Consider the following 21,172-nt stretch of genomic DNA (forward strand, 5'->3'; position numbering starts at 1 on the left):
ACAAATTTAATCCTTGCAGTGAAGATGAATGTATTACACTATAAATTGTTCATCGTCTACACCTCTGGTCTTAATTAGCCATCTCAAACCCTATGCTGTAGGTCAGATTGGGGTCATAAAGACCATAGGTGGCTTCCCTCAAACCAACATCGCAATTAAAAAGTAACTTAAAACATATGCTTTGTTATTACTCTGGATTTAGCATCATCTTTTTCAGATAACCTGTGGTATCAGATTATTAATCTTCTTTCAGCAGTAGATCAGAATCAAATTCCATGTGAATTATGTAAGGGAGGAAACTGAGTTGTAGTTTTACTAAATAGAACCTAAAGAATCATGGTGGATTTCTTTGAAACCTTAGACCAATTAAATATTAAATAGCTCTGAGTCAAGACACCGTTAGAGATTATGCTGTGCTGTTATGGATTGACATTTCAGAGGACAGGGACGTTATTTATGTGTATCTCTAGCCCAGGACTTGACACAAAATGTTTATTGAGTAACAATATATATATTAAATGAATATCTTAAAAGACAATAATTCTATGAATTTAGTAATAATACTAGTTTATCACTCAAACCATTTAACTCACCCTATTAAGAGATGCTTTCTGAGTTGTTTTAATTTTGCCTTTCTCAGATGAGGAAAAAAAAGATCATTTGGAGAACATCTGTAAAATTACGACTGAAGACAATGATTTTATAGTTCATCACACTTCACATTAGATTATGTGTGATATATTCCTTTTAGAATTTTACGGAAAGGTTTGATTGTTCTAATGGATTTAAGGATATGAAAATTGTATGGCTTGTTGTTCCTTTCTTTTCTTAGGTTTCCTGGGCAGCTGGAGCTAAATTTAATGCCTACTTGTATTCCCTATTGAGTGCTTTCATACTTGTTATGTCCTTTTTTGATATTTTTCCCTTTTTACTTTCATAGTCTAAGTCTTCTTAGAAATAAGTGTGATACATGTTAGTGATGCCAGTGTTTTATCTTCAGTCCTTATCTTCACTTGTTCATTGAGCTTTGAACATTCTTGACGACTCTTTGAAGCTCTGCTTCCTTGCCTTTCATGGTATTCTTTCAGTGAGTAAATATTGAGTGCTTACTAAGTGTCAGGCAATGTTGGGGCCCTTTTCTTGACTCAGTCACTCTCCCACTGCTGTTCTGTAAGTGCACAGTCCCCCCCAGGTTGTATCACTCGTTCTGTGGTTCTCTCAATTGGTGCGCTGTTCTTTGATTTAGAAACGATACCTTACTTGGAACTCCCGGGGCAGATTAACTCAATTTTTGGATTTTAGGTAAAGTCATAGGATGCATCTGCCATATGTTATGTAACACTCTCTCACCCCGAAGGCAGCACCCTCTAACCAAACATATTAATATTTCTGCAGCAAAGCATATGAGTATTTACAGTAAGTGGAATAAAGACTACGAGGAACCTAATTTTCTTAATGGGTTTTATTGCCAAATGAGTTTTGTCCCAAATCTAGGGAAAAGATTTGGGGTTTCAAACCATGTTGGATTTTGAAATTTCAGGTAAGAGGTGGGAAGATCCCTTAAACTCAACTTTAAATATTTTAGACTGTCTCGCAAATCTCTGTCTGATCCTACATTTCCAAGTAATCTTCTGGACATCGTCACTAAAAGATCCAATCAATCTCTTAATTTGTGTTAAACTTTTTGCCTGCTTGCCAACCGACCTCATCTGTGCTTCTTACTCTGTTTAATTCCTAGCATAATCACTGAGTCCTGCGGAATCCATTATAATATATTCTGAACTTCTTGTCTCTTGTCCTTTGTCACCTCACCTATTATGATTTCAGTCTTCATTGGCTGTCTCCTTGGCCTTGTTAGTCAACAACAACAGACCAGTTAGTCAACAACAACAGTCTCAGACCAGGCTGGTTGGACTAATTTATTCATACACTATGTTAGGCATTAAAAAATACCAGTAAAACAGTTTTGTTTTGTTTTGTTTTTTTTCATCTATAAACACCTCTCCTTAGTGGGGAAGACTAGAGCACTGGTTCAATAAATGAGGGAACACTTGGCACAATGGATATTTTGCAACCATTATTTTTAAAAAGGTTGAGATAGCTCTGTATGTCAATTGCCAAGATGTATTATAGGAGAAATGCATGTTGCAGAACAGTATATTGAGGCCCTATACAGACAGTTACATAGTCAAAATTCTGGAAAGCTATCAGTCCATAGCACTGTCTCTGGAGAGACACTAGGAACTTGACTTTCTGATTTTTGAAATGTTTAAATATATGTGCAGTAGTCCCTTCTTTATCCATGGCTTCACTTTTCTATAGTTTCAGTTACCTGCGGTCCAGAAGCAGATGACCCTCCTTCTGATATATCCTCAGGTCAATAGTAGTAGCTCAAGGCTATGTCACAGTGTCTATGTTATTCACTTCATTTCGTCTCACCACATAAGCGTTTTATCATCTCACATCATCACAAGAAGGGTGAGTACAGTATAGTAGATATTTTGAGCGAGATGACATTCACATAACTTGTATTACAGTATATTCTAATTGTTCTAATTTATCATTAGCTATTATTAATCTTAATGTGCCTACTTTAGAAATTAAACTTTATCATAGGTATGTATGTATGTGTGTATAAGAAGGAACAGTAGAGTTAGGGATGATACTATCTGACACATCCACTGGAGGTCTTGGAAACATATTTCCCATGGATAAGATTGGGGAACTACTGTATGTGTACATGTATTTAATACATGTATTTACATTATATAAAATATATTAACACAATTAAGCATCATATAAATTATATATTAAATATATTTTTATAATAGATAAGCATAATAAATTTATCTGAAAATTAAAAAGGTTATCAGCAAGTTAAGTGTGATAAGAGGTATAAAGAAAGAAATATAACATGAGTAACTAACTCTGCTTGTCTGTTAGGGAAGCGTAGAGAATGTTTTCCTTTCTAGACATTGCATTCAGAGTAGAGACCAAGTTCAGTGGCACTAGGTCTTAAAGGGTCTAGTGTGTTCCAGGAACAGCATATCGGTGCTGGATGGACAGTAGTTTCAAGGGAGAGTAGGTTTCAGAACTCAGGTGAGACGTGGTCAGATTGTGAAGGGCAGCTGTTAATTGGAAATGTGGACCTCGGGTCATCAATGGAGAGCCTCTGGAGACTGTTCATCTTTTTTTAAATATACGGTTTATTATGGAGTAATTTTAGATTTACAGAGAAGTTGTGAGAGAGAGTTCTTGTCTAACACCTCACCCAGAGTCCTTCCCCCTTAGTGCTACCTTACATTACCATTGTACCTATGTCAAAACTAAGAAACCAACTGTGGTATATATTATATTAACTAAACTCCAGACTTTATTCAGATTTCACTGGTTTTTCCTTTGATGTCTTTTTCTGTTCCAGGAACCAATCCAGGCTTAGTCTTCTCTGCTGAGTTTCTCTTTTCTTGTTTATCATGACCTTGACAGTTTTGAAGGCTACTGATCAGTTTATAGAATGTTCTTCAATTTGGGTCTGATATTTTCTGAGGAATAGACTGGTGTTAAGGGTTTTTGAAAAAAAAATACCAGAGTTGTGAAGTGCCTTTTTAATCACATTATAGAGGGCATGTGATTTCTGCCATGTCATTACTGGTGATGTCAACCTTGATCATTTCGTTAAGGTAACATTGGCCATATTTCTCCACTGTAAACTTCCCAGGAGGTTTTCCCTTTTCTAAACTCATCTGGTTTGTGAACTTTATAGTATGATGATTATGACTGTGTTTAATGCAATTGGATTGGTTGGGAGACACAAAGAGCCAGGAAACTGGAAGGCCAGGTACACTTAGGGCTGTTGCAAGAGTTCAAGTGAGAAATGACAATTGTCGGAACTTACAGGGGCAGTGGCAGTGAAAAGGAGTGGAGATATTCAAGTTCTGGGCAATGGAGTGGCTTACGGTAGTTTTAAAGATAACAGAGCAAATCAAAACCACAATAAGATACCACTTCACATCCATTAGGATGGCTATAATAAAAAAGTCAGATGATAGTAACTGTTGGTGAGGATGTGGGGAAATTAGAATTCTTAAACACTGCTGCTAGGAATGTAAAATGCTACAGCCGCTTTGCAGAAATTTGGCAGTTCCTCAGAAATTTAAGTACATTTACCATTTGATGCAGTAATTCCACTTATAGGTATATACCCAAAAGAAATAAAAAATATGTATACACAGAAACTTATCCATGAATGCTCATGATAGCATTATTCATTATATTCAAATGGTAGAAACCACCCAAATTTCCAAATGATGAATGGATAAAAGGGGTATATCCATACAATAGTTTTGGTATATGTTTTATTTGGTTCTGGTTCTCTGGAGAACCCAGATATAGGTACTCACAAATATAAAAGATGTAGGATTCTGATTGCCTTTAATAAATGAAAATCATTACACAGTTGGCCCAGAGTTTTACTTGGCAGTTTGAAGCCTGACCTTATAGCTATGAAATTCCAAGTTTGTGAATGAATACATGACTAAAAGAGTAAGAATGAAATGATCAACAGCATGTACCATTTCAGCTTTTATTAATAAAACAGAAAACTAAACTCGAGGCAACTGCATTTGACCTGACCACACATAACCAGAGAAGTGAGTCTTTACGAGGACTTAAAGGAGAACTGTCAATATACAGATAGGTTCCGTCAAAAGTGAGATATTGCAATATCTAAATACAGTTAGGTAAGTGAAATTAAAAAGAGAACAAATTAACTATTAAAAATCACAGAAATCTCATCCTCAGATATCAGGGGCTTCTTTTAACAGTCGTCAGCGTGTTCATCAAGATCAATCATACTCCACAACTCCCAAAGGAAAAAACTGAGGAAATTCCTGGGTAATTTTCACAGCTTCATTGTAAAGTCCAAGATCTAAAACAAAACGAAACAAAACAAAACAAAAACATTTTAGCAAACACAATCTACAATGGAAAGATGTAACATCATTTATTATGTAAAAGATTTCTACTTATTTCTCTTTTCTTTCCCTTTTAGAGGTCAACTTATTTTCACAATCTGTCTTCTAAAACAGATACAGATCGTCATATTTATTTACCTGTGGCTCTAAAAAATAAGACACAGGGTATAGGCGACTATTCATCTTGATATCCAATGTACAGGCACAGTTCTTGCCTGGTTGTGTTTAAGGTATTATGCATTATTTAATGCTTTCAATCCATATGTTAAAACAAAAAGCCTGATGACATTATTTTTGTTTGCCATGTTCTTTAAGTTTCTCTTCCCACAAATATTAATCTTTACTGAGTTTACTTAAGCATTGCTTAGTGGGGTTCCTGGGTGGCTCAGTCAGTTAAGCATCCAATTCTTGATTTTGGCTCAGGTCATAATCTCACGGTTCGTGGGTTCAAGCCCTGAATTGGGCTCTACACTGTCCTGCTTGGGATTCTCTCTCACCCTCTCTTTCTCTGCCCCTTCCTCACTCACTTGCATGTGCGTGTGTGCACTCTCAAAATAAATAAACTTAAAAAAAAAAAAAGTGTGCCAAAATGTTCTCCTATTTTCCTTTGGGATGAGAAAATTCTATAGAAATTGAAAGATGGCAGGATTGAGACTGAAGACCAAGACATCTCCAATTAAGAATAAAATTGTTTTCCTCCTAATTACATGAAATTTCTAAATACTAGAATGCTTTATTTACCAAAAGGATGGTTATCTTCTTTAAACTGGACATAAGATGCACACAGAATGGTTGCTTTGGCTGTTACTCTTCCAACTACTTCCACAATTCCAGAGATTTCTTCATCAAGCTGACACAAAAGAACAAATTGTCAACTTGGGGTTTCAAGGTGATAACATGGAAATAGTGCTACAGTTTACTCATCTTTCATTCTATGTAACATAATCATTTTAAAATTTACCAACATAAAAACTGAATTGTAATTTGTTAAAAATGTTTGAGTACTTAATGTCAGCATGTCATAATTCAATTACCTTTAGCAGTAGCTTCTGGTCCAAAGATCCAGTTAAATGTTCAAGTTGAAGACAAAATCACTTAAAGATACTGAGAATGTCCCGCTTTCTACAAGGAGTACTTGTTTAAAAGGACACACTGAAAGGAATTTTCTAGTTTCTATATCTTGTGCAGTGTGTCCTGTACACATTAACTAAACAGCATATGTATTTGTCTTCATAAAAAAACAAGAAAATTGAGTACAATAAACAAAACATAAAAACAGGGGTGCCTGGGTGGCACAGTGAGTAAAGCGACCACCTTCAGCTCAGGTCATGATATTGTGGTTCATGAGTTCTAGCCCCGCATCAGGCTCTGTGCTGACAGCTCAGAGCCTGGAGCCTGCTTTGGATTCTGTGTCTCCCTCTCTCTCTGCCCCTTCCCCACTCATGCCTTGTCTCTCTCTCTCTGTTTCTCTCTTTCTCTCTCTCCCCAAAATAAACATTTAAAAAATTTTTTTAAATGTATAAGAACAGTAAGTGATAACTAAAAGTACATGTAAACAAAAATAGAAAATAGAATTTAAAAAATGTAAAACTCTTGAGAAAGGAAAAAATGACTTAAGAGATTTTTTAATGTGATTTTATGGTCTTTGATAGGAATGGGAATTGTCACCCAGTTAAGGTGATACTTTAAAAATTAGAAAATCATGGAGCCCAAAGAATCATTGGTTAGAAACGTAAAGGTATCTATAATGTAAGAAGAGGACAAAAGTTTAACTTTAGAGCAGGGAGGTTTTATAAACTCATCAAGCTATTTTGTTTCAGATAAACAATACTTTTTAGTACAAATATACCCTGTATTTTTATTTGCTAAATCTGGTAACCCTGCACTAACAACAAATTAAATAGGGTCCATGCTTTATACATCCACTGCAAGACTCAGAAACATCAGCAAGATGAAGAATTAACTATAAGATACATAGAATTAATACTTAAACATACAGGCTCCATCAACTCAATGGTTCCATTTTTTCCTTCTCCATCTGAAAGAATAAACATTTTTCCAGTGGGATGAATCTAAAAAAGAAACACGAAATTAAAAAAAAACAACAACCACATAAACAAAACCATTAAAATCTCATTAAAAATGTTAAAAGTTTGATCAAAGATCAGCAGATTGGCCCAAACAGTCTTGGAACGGTTTATTTGGTTCAAATTATAATCTTGTGTTACTGTATCTGGTGAAAGGACACATAGTTAAATTTGAATTTCAGATAATACTTTTTAGTACAAATATATCCTGTATTTTTATTTGCTAAATCTGGTAACCCTGCACTAACAACAAATTAAATAGGGTCCATACTGTCTAAAAGTGAGATCTACTAGCACCCATGATTTAAATAGTATGTATCCCACCGGAGGGTCTATTTTAAAAATTAAGCATGATGCCTGCGCCTGGCTGGCTCGGTCCGTAGAGAGTGGCCACTCTTGATCTCAGGGTTGTGAGTTCCAGACCTACCGTCGGTGTATAGATTACTTAAAATCTTAAACCAAAAAATTAAGCATGATTAAGTAAAGCGAGAACTGTTTGTTAGAAGTATTAGAACTACTGTTAGATGTAAAGAGTGAAGTCAGATCTGGTTTGAATGCCAGCTTTGCTACTTGCTGTGGCAGTGAGCGTTTTAACCATACATCACTCCTACCCAGTTTCCCTACCTGTGAAGTCGGAACACCACCTATTTCACGGAGAGGATGTGGGGGTGAAATGAACTACTAAGCCTTTCTAGTAGTTTTCTTTTCCTCAGCTTTCTCGGTTCACTGATTGGGAAGCTTTGGGTCTGCTTTTCATCAGTAGGATGAAAGCTCTGTATGTACTCTTAACACTGGAGTAAGAAAACATACTGATACAGGATCTGGAAGGGACATAGATGTGCTGTAAAACATTGGAAGAATGTTTTATGGCGACGTGACCTAAATGAGAAAACGAGGATTGAGAAGAGACAAAATTGCATGAGAAGGAAACTAGAAAAATAGAGAAGTCAAGACTAGCTAAATTAAGACGTCAGAAGGTAGATGTGTGAGTCAGGTCTATAATTTTCTTTATGTAAATACAAAAAGAACCAGAGTGGAGGGAGCTAGAATTAGAACGGAGCGCATACTAAAAGGTCGCGATCCCGCGCCATGAATGTGGCGCCAAAATGGGGTTGCAGTAGCTAAAAGCGTGCCAACAGTCGCCTTGTGCATAATGAAGCAATCGGGAGCGCAGTAATGTTCTAAGGCCTGTCTTCCTTCACCCTCCCTCACCACCCAGAGGCTGCCACCCGGGCGGTCACGGGGTCCTTCCTCTCGGCTACCAAGCGGGGAGCCGAGGGCGGCGAGCGCGCGCACCTTTTCCAGCCTCCCTACGAAGCAGACCGGCTGGTCGATGAACCGAGCCAGCATGCTAGCGTTGATGCGCGACCTGGGCAACTCCATGACGTCCACCATGATTGCGGTGCGAGACCTACGGCCGGCGGGAAACAGACGACAGAAATTGTGAGCCCCGCGGCGTCTATGGGACGCCGGCACCAATCAGCGGAGACCAACACTCTCACTCCACCAATCAAACGTGCAGAAATCTCGATCAAACTCGAGCTGTACAGTAGAGGGACCGAGCACGGAAGGCTGCTTCCGGAAATGGGGATCGGCTGCTTAGTGACGCGCAGCGTCCCGGAAGTTGCCCGGGTCCTCCGCAGAGTGGGCAGTGGAGGCGGGGCTTGGGTGGGGAGGGGCTTGAGGCTCCCTACCGCGATCTCGGGCCTCCCTGCCGGATTTGACCCCGGAAGCAGGGTGTTGGGCTCCGGTGCGGTAGCGACGGGGGACTGCGGCGCTAGCCTCAGGTACCTCTTCTCGCGGGAGGCGCCGCAACCTTAGTGTTTCTCTTTCTCCCCTATCGACGGATGCAGATGAGAGAGGCGGGACTCGGTGCTTGCCCCGCCGCGGCGTTCTTGGTGCTGCGCATAGACCGTTCGCGTTTCCCCGCCTCCCCTCTTCCCGGTTCTGCGTGGGAAGCGCGGGATTCTTTGCTGAAATGGAGGGATCGGGTGTTTTTGACACCTGCCCTCCTGGAGACGGGAAGTGGGGTCTCCAGTGATCTTACATTGTTTTTGTCAGGCTCTTGCTGCTAGGTGCTGACGGTCGGTGATTTAACCGCTTAAGCTGCGTCACTTACCGTTCGGTTTCCCACCTGTTAGAAGAAGGGCTGACCTAATACTCGACTCTTTCTAGACCTTGCAACCTGGCCACACTAAGGAAGTGCGAGTTTTCTCGCCTCCTGCGTGTTAGCAACAAATTGATGCTTTTCAGAATGGGTGGGGGTAAGGATCACTGAGCTAGGAGAGGAGACGAATTTAAATGTTAGATCCTGAGCAGGTGCGCTTCTCCCTGAGACATAGTTTACTTATCACGAAGTGAAAGGGTTAGATAATATGAATGTTTTGCAAGATCCCAGCTAAGTTTTGTCCATGTGATTCAGGGACTCAACTCCCCGGCAATCTTCCCCCCACATTGCCCTCTACGCACCAGGACGTTGGAGGCTTCGAAGATAAAATGTTTGTTTCAACGAGATTCGGGGGTGGGGGGTTTCTTAAAACCTTAGCTGGTTCATGTGAATGTTGATTTCAGAGCTTTATCTCCTGGGATTGGTACTGCCTTGCCAGGGATATTCTAGAATGAGCGCTCATAAAAATACCTGCCAACGCTACTGCGGAAATGGGGGGGGGGGGGAACAACAACTTTTTTTATTGGAGTATTATCACTTTTTGGAAACTGAGTCCTTGAATTTGCTTAAAGAGCCTGAGTGGTCACCATTCAAATTCAGGCACTAGACGGAGGCTCCTAATTTAGTCTCCTAGTTGCCTTAAGCAAAAAAGATTATTTTTGAGATTTCATGTGGCAGTTTAAGATAGATGTGCCATAATTAAATGATACCCTCCCTCAGTGTTTATTTAGCTGAATATATTTGTCTTTTAATTTAGCTGTCACGAAAACAAATTTAAAGGATTTCTTTAGCCAGATGCAGGGTGCATGTGAGTTAGTGTATACAAGAATGGTGGTTGTACTGGCTCAAGTCCATAAAGTTTATATTTTTGTGCATAAACCTTGACTTATTTTGCACACTGTTGTTTTGGGAAACAAGTTGATGTGCGTTATAAAGGGTAAGGTAGGCATGAATATCTTTAATAGCAGTTTTTAAAAAAAGCAGCCCTTAATGTACCAGATGCTATTATCATTGTTTTATTATAATTAAAAGACCACTTTCACATACCAATGGCCTTTAAAAAAACAACAACAGAAAGATGAACAAGAAAATAATTTAAAACATATTTTTGGATATTTTTGGAGTCATTTAAATGTATTGTGTAATACATAATGCACAGAGAAGAGTATATATGGCTGTTATGCATAGTTTCCAGAGAAATTAAATGAACTCATTCAGCTGAAGAAATGGAATTTAGCCAATTAGTAGTTTGTGCTTCCTCAGTTATATTCCCCTCTAGAGGAGCCACAAATAAACACTATCTTGAAATTTGTGTTCAGCACTCTAAGCTTTTCTATATAGTTTATCACACATGTTGTCATTCTTACATGGTATGTTTGATTTTGCTGGTTTTGACCTTTCTATAAATGGAATCATAGGATATATATCCTTTGACTTGTTTATTTTGGTTGTTTTTGAGATTAATCCATGTTGACATATGTAGGTGAGTTCATTCTTTTCATTCAGCTGTTTTGCTGTGTTACTGACATTTTGATTGCATATGGGGCTGCTATGCATGCATATTTTTGTACCTATTAGTTGGTATACTTGTGCAGAGGTATATCAGTAGAACTTAGGATGTGTGTCTCCAACTTTACTAGTAAAACCAAATACAGTTGACCCTTGAGCAACACAGGTTTGAATTGCATAGGTCCACTTGTTTCCAATTTTTTTTTATAAATATAGTACAGTACTGTAAATGTATTTATTCAAGATTTTCTTAATAATACTTTCTTTTTTAGAGGAGCCTGAGTGGCTCAGTCGGTTAAGCATCCAACTTTGACTCAGGTCATTATCTCACGGTTGGTGAGTTCCAGCCCCTCATCAGTCTCTGTGCTGACAGCTCAGAGCCTGGGACCTGCTTTGAATTCTGTGTCTCCCTCTCTCTCTGCCCCTGCCTAGCTTAAGCTCTGTCTCTCTCTCTCATAAATAAATAAACACTAAAAATTAAAAAAAAAAAACCCTTTCTTTTTTCGGGGATGCCTGGCTGGCTTAGTTGGGTAAGCATCCGCCTTCAGCTCAGGTCATGATCTCATGGTGAGTTTGTGAGTTCCAGCCCTTCATGGGGCTCTATGCTCAAGCTTGGAGCCTGGAGCCAGCCTCGGATTCTGTGTCTCCCTCTTCTCTCTGCCTGTCTCCTGCTTGCACTCTCTCTCTCTCAAAAATAAACATTAAAAAAGTTTTTTTAATTAATATTTTCTTTTTTGTAGTATGTTGGAAGAATACCGTATATAATACATGTAACATATAAAATATGTTTTAATCAGTTTATGGCTTCTGGTAAGGCTTCCTGTCAATAGTAGACTATTAGTAGTTAAGTTTTGGAGGGAGTCAAAAATTATATTCATTTTTCCACCACTGTAGGGGTGGGTAGGGTGTGCACCCCATCCCCACATTGTTCAAAGGTCAACTATACTGAACTCCAACTAGTCATACCAATTTATTGTTTTATCAGAAGTATAGGAGAATTTCAGTTGATGCACATTTTTGGCAACTCTGAAAGTTTTTTACCCCTAATCTGATGGAGATAAAATAGTTTCTTGTGGTCATAATTTGCTCTCCCTGATTACTAATAAGATTGAACAGCTTTTCAAATATTTTTTGGACATTTGTGTGTGTCAGTGTTTTGTTCTTTTATGCTGATTTTTAATTTTTTTTTAGTGCTTATTTTTGAGACAGAGAAAGAGTGTGCACGCGTGCACACATGAGCAGGGGAGAGGCTGAGAGAGAGAGGAAGACACAGAACCCCAAGCAGGCTCCAGGCTCTGAGCTGTCAGTGCAGAGCCCAGTGAAGGGTTTGAGTTGAGCCTTGAGATCAGGACCTGAGCCCAAGTCGGATGCTTAATGGACTGAACCACCCAGGTGCCCCCATTCTTACTAATTTTTGGGAGCTTTCTGTATTAGTGTGGATAGCAATACTGCGTTTCCGAGTTTTTGACTTATCAGTTTTTTTCTTTCTTTCCTTTTTTCCCCCCTTTCTTTTATTGGAAGGAACTCTTTTAATATATTTAAAATGTTTCCCCCTTTTGTTTAATATAGTTGAAAAAGTCAATTAAAAATTCTCATTTAAGAATCTTTTCTTAAAACAAGCTCTTAAAGATATTATATATTTAAAAACATAGTTTGTCTTTCATATTTAAAAATAATCCATCATTTAGAATTGAGTTACGTATGTTGTCAGATAGGTATCCAATTTCTTTTGTTTTTGTATTTTTTTTCAGTAGGCTCCTTGCCCAGTGTGGAGACCAATCCAGGGCTTGAACTCACTACCCTGAGATCAAGAGTGGGATGCTTTGGGGAGCCTGGGTGGCTTAGTAGGTTAAGCATCCCACTCTTGTTTTCAGCACAGATCATGATCTCACAGGTTCATGAGTTTGAGCCCTATGTTGGGCCGTGTACTGGCAGTGCAGAGCCTGCTTGGGATTCTCTCTGCCTCTCCCCTGCTCATTTGTGTGCTCTCTCTCTCTCTTTCTCTCTAAATAGATTAAAAAAAGGGGGGGGGAATGTTTAACCGACTGAGCTACCCATTGTTGTGAGTTTTTTGTTTTCATTTCAGTCCCAGCATCATTTATTGACTACATCACCATCAACAACAAACCTCCAGATCACCTAGGTTTTCCTATATGTGTGGGTCTGTTCCTGAGCTTTGGTTCTGTTCTGTTGGTCTGTTTCTCCCTGTACCAGCGGTACCAGGCTCCTCAATACTCTGGCCCTGTATTAATTTTTTTTTTTTAATTTTTTTTTTCAACGTTTTTTATTTATTTTTGGGACAGAGAGAGACAGAGCACGAACGGGGGAGGGGCAGAGAGAGAGGGAGACACAGAATCGGAAACAGGCTCCAGGCTCCGAGCCATCAGCCCAGAGCCCGACGCGGGGCTCGAACTCACAGACCGCGAGATCGTGACCTGGCTGATGTCGGACGCTTAACCGACTGCGCCACCCAGGCGCCCCGTAATTTTTGATGTCTGGGGGGCAAGTTTTTCTATCTTGTGTTATTCAGGAATGTCTTCATAATTCTCGCCTCTTTGCGGCTGTCTACGAATTTAGCTTGTTGAGTTCCATGAAAGATCATATTGAGATTTGATCACGATTGCATTGACTCTTTGGATTGGTTTCAGGAGAAGTAACATATAAGGACAACTTTTACTTTTTTTGACCTACTTTGGTCTTATTAACATCTTTCCAAAAAGTTTCATCATTTTCTATAGAAAAGTTTTGATTTTTAGATTAGATTTATTTCTAGCTACCTTGTTTTGGTTGCTATCATGAATGGTATATATATTTTTACTTTTAATTTTAATTTATTTTGAGAGCTAGAATCCCAAGCCTGTAGCTAGAGGTTCAGTTTTCCTATCTTTTGTTCATTTACATTGATTGTGGTTATTGATATTTTTGGATTCATTTTTATAGTCATTTTGTGCATCCTGTGTTCTGCTTTTTTGTTGTTTATTTTTTCCCCTCTCTTGCCTTCTTTTGAATTGACCTTTCAAGTTTTTTTCCTTAATTTCATTTTATTCATTTGTATTACTTAGTAGTTTGTTTGTTTTGTTTTAAGTAGGCTCTATGCCCAGTACAGAGCCCAACATGGCTCTGATGAACCATGATGAACTCATGATGCTGAGATCAAGATCTGAGCTGAGATCAAGAGTCAGATGCTTAACTGACTGAGCCACCCAGACACTCCTCCTGTCTATTAGTTTAAATGTTATGTATCGTTTTTACAATTTTTGTGGTCACCCTTTAACATGCATATTGAACTTAAAGTCTAAAGTTACTGTACTCTGTGTCACGACAAGAACCTGTATCTCTATTTACCTTTCTCCCTATTTTTATGCTGCTGTCTAGAGTTTTAGTTCTTTTTTTTAAAAAAAATTTTAACGTTTATTGTTGAGAGACAGAGAGAGCATGAGCATGGGAAAGGCAGAGAGAGGAGGAGACACAGAATCCGAAGCAGGCTCCAGGCTCTGAGCTGTCAGCACAGAGCCCAATGCGAGGCTCGAACTCACAAACCACGAGATCATGACCTGAGCCAAAGTTGGACACTTAACTAACTGAGCCACCCAGGCGCCCCTAGTTCTATCTTGATTTCTTGTAACCCCACAAATTTAGCATTATTATTGCTTTATGCAGTTGGTACCAACTTAGAATTATTTACTTATTTATCATATTTACATCTCATATTTACATATTTACATATTTACATCTCAACCTTTTCTTTGGTATCATTTCCCCTCTTTTTGAGGTTCTTTTAGTGAGAATCTTTGATAATAAACTCCATGGGTATGTATTTTTCTGAATATGTTTATTTCATCCTTGTTCTCAAAGGATGGGTTTACCCCTCTTTCTGTGGTGTAGAATTCTAAATGGACAGTTACTGTCTTTCAAAACTACCTTGATACTACTTTGCTCTTATAATACTTTTCTTTGAAACTGTGATTATGTTGTAAGTTTTCATGTCTCTATCTGCTTGATCTTCAGTTTGTCTTTGGTGTTCTGCAGTTTTACTGTATAATATATTCTAATGTGGATTTCTCACATTTAGTTTGCTGGAAGATACATTGTGCTTCGTGAATCTGATAATTCTTGTTTTATTAGCATCGGGACATTTTCAACCATCATCCTTTTGAATAGTGCCTCTCTCTTATTATCTAACTCCTTCTAGAACTCTGATTAGAAATAAGACGTTCTCGTGTGCTCTTGACCTCTGTTTTATAATTCATCGGTTTTGATTCTTTGAATTCTGGATAATTTCTTTCATATCTTCCAGTTTACTAATTCTTTATGAAGTTGTGACTTATTTGCTGTATCTCATTTCAATACTATTTTTTATTTGCTTGTTTCTGGAAACCTTGTTTGTTTGTTTTTTTTTTGTTTTTTGTTTTTTTGTTTTTTTATCAACTTCTAGATCTTAGGAGTTGATATTCTCTTGTCATAGTTTCTGGTCTCCTTTATTTCTTCAAATATTACAGGATATAAAGTATATCTGTTTATAACCTAGTTTTGACACCCACAGTCCTAATGGGTCACATTCTGTAGAGTTTTTTGATTCTGTTGACTTACCTTTGCTGTGGCTTGTTTGTTCATTTGTATAGTCATTTTTGATCATGAATTCATATTTCTTGGAAGTTTTGGGTGATTTCTTTGAGATTTAGTCTGAGGGTGTGTTTCTTCAGAGAAGATTCGTGTTTCCTACCTCCCAAGGTGTTTGAGCCCCAGACTTTGTCCTTGTCCCTATGGGGCACAGATCATTAAAACCCAGACTTTTAGCCATTAGAACTCAGCAGTGGCCATAGGGAAAACATTAGCTTCAGTACTTGCATATACTCCTTCAGATTTGTAGACCCATGTCCTTTCTGGTTTCTGATGGGGTTTCTTTATTCTTTTGTTAGCTTGGGCGTACATAAAACCTATTTATATTTAAGACATTACCATAAATACTCTTCATCCTTTCACACGATCAGTCAGTCAAAAACAAATTTAAGCTGTTTCACAATGGTCATTCAGTGGCTAGGATTTCAGAAGATATAAAAGTGGCAGAGAGTATAGTAATGAATTCTGGCTCCATTGTCCTTCTTGGTCAGACCCCTGTGATTGTGCACTGATGGGAATTTGAGTCAGACTTTGACATATGGTTGACAGAGCTGTTGCCAGGTTTTGTCTTCTTTATGTGCATTTTGATGAAAACTTGGGAAGGAGGTAAAACAGCCAGCCTTTTACCTCCTTGGGAGTCTGAAGCAAGTCTTCAGACAGATAGCAATACCTCTTGACTAGACTGTTAGCGACTTGTTAGCTACTTGCTGTGCTAGTGCTGTTTTTACCCAGGTCTCAGCACCATGCTTCGTACCCACCTGCACAGAGGAGGTGGTAGAGAAGCAGGCCAGAAGGCAGCAAATAGACTGGGGACTCCGTTGAATTTGGAGAAAGGGCCTTGTCTGGTTTTGTTTCTCTAGGGCATAACACTGTGCCTGGCTGGTATGTTGGTCGAATGAATTAAAAAGTGAATAAGTGAACAAATGACTAGATTTTAGCAGTTTATTTAGTTAGTTTTTTAAGTGGGCTTCATGCCCATCACAGGGCTTGAACTCATGAACCTGAGATCAAGAGTCTCATGCTCTACCGACTGAGCCAGGCAAGTAACCCCATAGCAGTTTGCTTTTATTTGTAGAGCAGATAGAGACTTTTGATGATACATTTAGGTTGTTTTGAAAGTCAAATGACCCCTTCCACTATGTGAGGGGACAGGGGGAGGACAGCTGTGTATGGACCAGGCAGCAAGTTCTCACCAGACAGTGAATCTGCTGACATCTTGATCTTGAACTTCCAAGCCTCCAGAATTATAAAATATAAATCTGTTGTTTATGAGTTAAAAAAAAAAAAGAAAAGAAAAAAAGTCAAATAATGGAGACTTTTGTAGGCAATTTTGGGAGTGAGTCCTTTTGGAAGCTGAATGTGATGGTTCCTGTTATGTGTTAAATGTATTTAAGTGAGCAGCTAGAGCAATTTGAAGACTTGCACTGAATGTTTTATTATTCTTATTTCTATTCATTCTAGGTTTCTCTGTGCTGTAGAGAGTTGTAAAGAGGTGTGACCGTACATCATTCTCCCTTAGGACTGCATTCTCCCATAGAGCATTGTTTAAATATGCCCCAAGATATTTGTTTTATGTGAACAGATGCTTTTTGATAGAGTTGTCTGGAGTCTTTTTCAGGATTTTTTTTATTTCAGAGTAGCAACATTGAATGCAGTGGGTAGAAATTAGTATTGTATTCGTTGGAATCTGTGTTATTTAAAGCAAAACTTAAATGGTTTTGGGATGCCTGGCTAGTTCAGTTGGTAGAGCATGTGACTCTTAATCTTGATGCTATGAGTTTGAACCCCACGTCAGGGGTAGAGTTTATTTAAAACAATTTTATTTTACTTAATAAAAAAAACTTAAATGGCTTTTTGGTGGCATTTAGGTAGAATTATGTTTGTAGCTTTTCTAAAACATAAAAACATATCATTGTGTCATTACTTTACAGTCAGGGTGACATTAAAATTTCACTCTAAATTACCTTCTTGGTGAATGAATGAGACCCAAATGATATAAATCATAAGCAAATTTGGTTGCAAGCTCTTAAAAGGCAACAGCTTTATCTTCTAAATTTCTATATCTCTTCACACTATTTAGCATCTTTCTTTTTTTTTTTTATTTTAACTTGTTTTATTTTTTATCTTTTTTTTAACTTACATCCAAATTAGCATATAGTGCGACAATGATTTCGGGAGTAGATTCCTTAGTGCCCTTACCCATTTAGCCCATCCCCCCTCCCAGGACCCCTCCTGTAACCCTCAGTTTGTTCTCCATATTTATGAGTCTCTTCTGTTTTGTCCCCCTCCCTGTTTTTATATTATTTTTGTTTCCCTTCCCTTATGTTCATCTGTTTTGTCTCTTAAAGTCCTTATATGAGTGAATTCATATGATCTTTTTGTCTTTCTCTGACCAATTTCACTTAGCATAATACCCTTGAGTTCCTTCCACGTATTTGTAAATGGCAAGATTTCATTCTTTTTGATTGCCGAGTAATACTCCATTGTATGTATATACCACATCCATTCATCCATCGATGGACATTTGGGCTCTTTCCATACTTTGGCTATTGTTGATAGTGCTGCTATAAACATGGGGGTGCATGTGTCCCTTCGAAACAGCACACCTGTATCCCTTGGATAAATACCTAGTAGTGCAATTGCTGGGTCGCAGGGTAGTTCTATTTTTGGATTTTTGAGGAACCTCCATACTGTTTTCCAGAGTGGCTGCACCAGCTTGCATTCCCATAGCATCTTTCTTTAGAAAAAAAAAAAAAATCTATGGTTTTCACATGTACTGCATTAAAAAGGGATTTTTTTTTTTTAAGAAGGTAAAACCTCTTGAAATTAAGATATCTGCTGACTGGAGTGCATCACATATTAGGTGATCGCACCCATCCCTAGAGGAACAGCTTACAGGTTACAGCGAGGAATTATCCCAATGCTTAGAGTGAAGAGATGGAGAAACCCTGGTTTAATGTAATGGGAGATTTTACCTTCCTAAATTAGTGGAATCAGGGGAGACATTACTATGCTGTTCTGTTTTTTTATTTTGTTTTATAAATAAGGGGCAGTAAAGGAAGAAAACAGTCAATTCTTACCACTATCAGGATACCAGTCTTGATCCCGAAAATAAAAGGACAGCTAATTAAAAGGAAAACAAACCAACGAAAATCCCCGAATCCAACAACAACAACAACAACAAAACTACACAAAGCTTCCCTGACGATTCTAACAGAGACTTTGGGGGTCATATTTATTTACAAAGTAATGGAGGAGAGTAAAATTGCATCAAGTCCATTTTACCCTTGGTGAAACCATCTGTATGCAATGATGGAAAAAGGATCTGAGAAGAAAGGTTCTATCCTAAAATTTTCTTGGGCCACCTGTGACTTTCCAAGATGACTTTATCATACGCTTGAAAAACAGTTCTGCTAGAGAAAATTCCAGAAAATTAGTAATTCCGGATTATATAATGCTTCCATGATAGCGGGATCTTATTATTATGGCAACAGCTCTGAGCGGTATGTGTCTTCCACACTCGTGAGAAGCTGGCAGTTGAGATTATCAGCTGCAGCCTCTGTGGCAAATGAAGCCAGCCGTTAAAAGTCATCAGGTTGTGGTGATCAACTGGAAACACCCCCCGACCCAGATCCAGGAAAAAAACTACAAAATGAGGGAAAAAAGTGCCAGCCTGGGCCCTGTTGGAATCTGCACTGTGAAGTCCTCTGGAGCTCCTTTCCACTCTTCCAGAATCCTGCCTTGCCCGATGCTATATAATTATCAATTCGTAGCTTGCGATCTTCCAACTTTATAAGTATTTTAGGTATTCTGTTTTGGTTAAAAATCATACCTGTTTAATTTATCAATTTGCTAAAAGCAACGATAGGATCATGTTAGGGAAGTGAGTTTTATTAAATCTTATATCTTCAATTTTTAACAGCTATTAGATAACGCACATGATGTCACTTTCCGGTTAGGTAACAAGTGAAAAGGTTCAAAGTGTTATATTAGAGGGCAGGCAGTCTTCACAGTGAGGTCACCACCACCACTCTGTATTCATCTGGGTACGTCGTAAAAGCTGCGCTGGTGCGGGCTGAGGGCATCTGTGAGCTACTCCAGACCAGCAGAAATGGAATGAAAATACTACTACAAGAAGAAAAAAAGAACAATGTAAAATTTCTTACTGTTAGAAAAGAGCTTGTTCACCTATTTTTTAAATGGTTGATGGTGGATATTAAAATGCTCTGGTTTTTATATTTCTTGGATGTTTATTTTTTAAAAATGTTTATTCATTTTGTGCACTCAAGAGAACACTCAGGGGAGGGGCATAGAGAGAGACAGAGAGAGCGAATCCCAAGCAGGCTCTGCGCTGACAGGGCTCTATCCCATGAACTGTGAGATCATGACCTGAGCAGAAATCAAGAGTCAGATGCTCAACTGACTGAGCCACCCAGGTGCCCCCTCCATTGGATAAATTATTTATTTATTTATTTATTTATTTATTTATTTATTTATTTATTTATTTATTATTTTTAGTATTTTTTAACATTTATTTATTTTTGAGAGAGAGAGAGAGAGACAGAGTGCGATCAGGGGAGGGGCAGAGAGAGAGAGGGAGACACAGAATCTGAAGCAAGTTCCGGGCTCTGAGCTGTCAGCACAGAACCTGATGCAGGGCTCAAACTCACGAACCATGAGATCATGACCTGAGCCGAAGTCAGATGCTTAACCGACTGGGCCACCCAGGCGCCCCTCCATTGGATAAGTTTAAAAGAATGTTACAACATTTCTTTTCAACATGTGGATATTTATAATGTGCTAGAAACTACATCCTTTGTAATTTTCAATGGAAAATTTTAGATATTACCTTAAAAAATGCAGGGATGCATAATTTTTCACAATTCTTTTAGGGGGTATGTGAGCACTAAAGTATGATTAGTGGCTTTGAGACTGTTTCGCCTGTAACCTGAACTAAGAAATACATTTCATATCATGACCTAGCACATGCACCCAAAGGCAAAAGTTCGTAAAACATTTTTTACCATATATCATGCTCTCTTGATAATCTTTTTTGCTTCCTTTTCTTCTTTCTTTTTATTTTAGAGAAAAGAGAGAGCATGCAGGGGAGAGGGGCAGAGAAAGAGAGATGCAGGGGCACGCTCCACAATCAGCACAAAGCCTGACATGGGGCTCGATCCCACGATGCTGAGATCATGACCTGAGCTGAAATCAGGAGTCACATGCTCAGCCGACTGTGTCACCCAGGCACCTTTTTTTCTATTTCATTCTATTTAAAAATGTGGTCATGACCCACTAACTTGAGTTTATTTCCACTAAAAGGTCGGGACTTGCAGTTTGAAACACAGCTATAGATCCAAGATTCAGTTCTTTGTTTTTTTCCTTTCCTGAGTGCTTTTTTTCTTTTTGGGGGGTGGAGCAGTTAAAAAATCTGAGAGTTGGAAATAAAATTTATGTTAATGCTTCAGTTTAATTAATTGGCTTTCACACTTCAGGGGAGCTCGTCTGTGACATCAGTTTCTTTCCTTGCTCCCCTCTTGCTTATCCTCCCAGATGTCTGCACCTTTCCCCTATTATATCAGTGTCACAAACCTTCAACAATAAAACACCAATGTGGGATGGCTAAACAGAGGAGAATCTTTGGGTAATCCTAATTGGTAGTCCAGAGTTAATGGATAAATTTAAAAAGAGCTTAGAGTCCTCTCTCTTATACAGATACAAAATCTGCCAGAGACTTTACTGAGTCCATTAAGCAGGGAACTAGTAAGATATAACTACTTCAAAAGAGAACTCAAAGTGTCACCGCACATTTATAG

The 21,172-nt window shown here is 38.4% G+C and overlaps 2 protein-coding genes across 4 annotated transcripts in view; one reads left to right on the top strand and one right to left on the bottom strand.

The window, feature by feature from the left end:
• Nucleotides 1-4,568: 4,568 nt before the first annotated feature.
• Nucleotides 4,569-8,645, bottom strand: RPA3 (replication protein A3). The gene is made up of 4 exons (XM_030308017.1): nucleotides 8,357-8,645; nucleotides 6,971-7,045; nucleotides 5,715-5,823; nucleotides 4,569-4,927 (listed from the first exon to the last, which is right to left on the bottom strand). Exons 1-4 carry the CDS (start codon nucleotides 8,453-8,455, stop codon nucleotides 4,845-4,847), a joined length of 366 nt encoding a protein of 121 aa, XP_030163877.1. The 5' UTR covers nucleotides 8,456-8,645; the 3' UTR covers nucleotides 4,569-4,844.
• Nucleotides 8,646-8,730: 85 nt separating this feature from the next.
• UMAD1 (UBAP1-MVB12-associated (UMA) domain containing 1) overlaps nucleotides 8,731-21,172 on the top strand; it is a 268,623-nt gene continuing 256,181 nt past the window's right edge. For 2 of the 3 annotated variants that reach the window (XR_004343294.1, XM_032592418.1), the window contains exon 1: nucleotides 8,748-8,847. The gene's annotated coding sequence lies outside the window, so the exon portion shown is untranslated. Of the gene's footprint in view, nucleotides 8,848-21,172 lie in introns of all 3 variants that reach the window. The other variant, XM_030308015.2, reaches the window with a different exon arrangement.

This window comes from Lynx canadensis, chromosome A2 (assembly GCF_007474595.2).
Source record: "Lynx canadensis isolate LIC74 chromosome A2, mLynCan4.pri.v2, whole genome shotgun sequence".
Lineage (NCBI taxonomy): Eukaryota > Metazoa > Chordata > Mammalia > Carnivora > Felidae > Lynx > Lynx canadensis.

Bases quoted from the DNA above. Each gene is read 5' to 3' on its own strand.
- RPA3 (XM_030308017.1), bottom strand. From the start codon at position 8,455: ATGGTGGACGTCATGGAGTTGCCCAGGTCGCGCATCAACGCTAGCATG. The intron at 5,824-6,970 runs GTATGTTTAAGT...CTTTTGTGTCAG, and splicing joins CCATTGAGTTGATGGAGCCT to CTTGATGAAGAAATCTCTGG. The intron at 4,928-5,714 runs GTAAATAAAGCA...GTTTTGTTTTAG, and splicing joins AGAAGATAACCATCCTTTTG to ATCTTGGACTTTACAATGAA.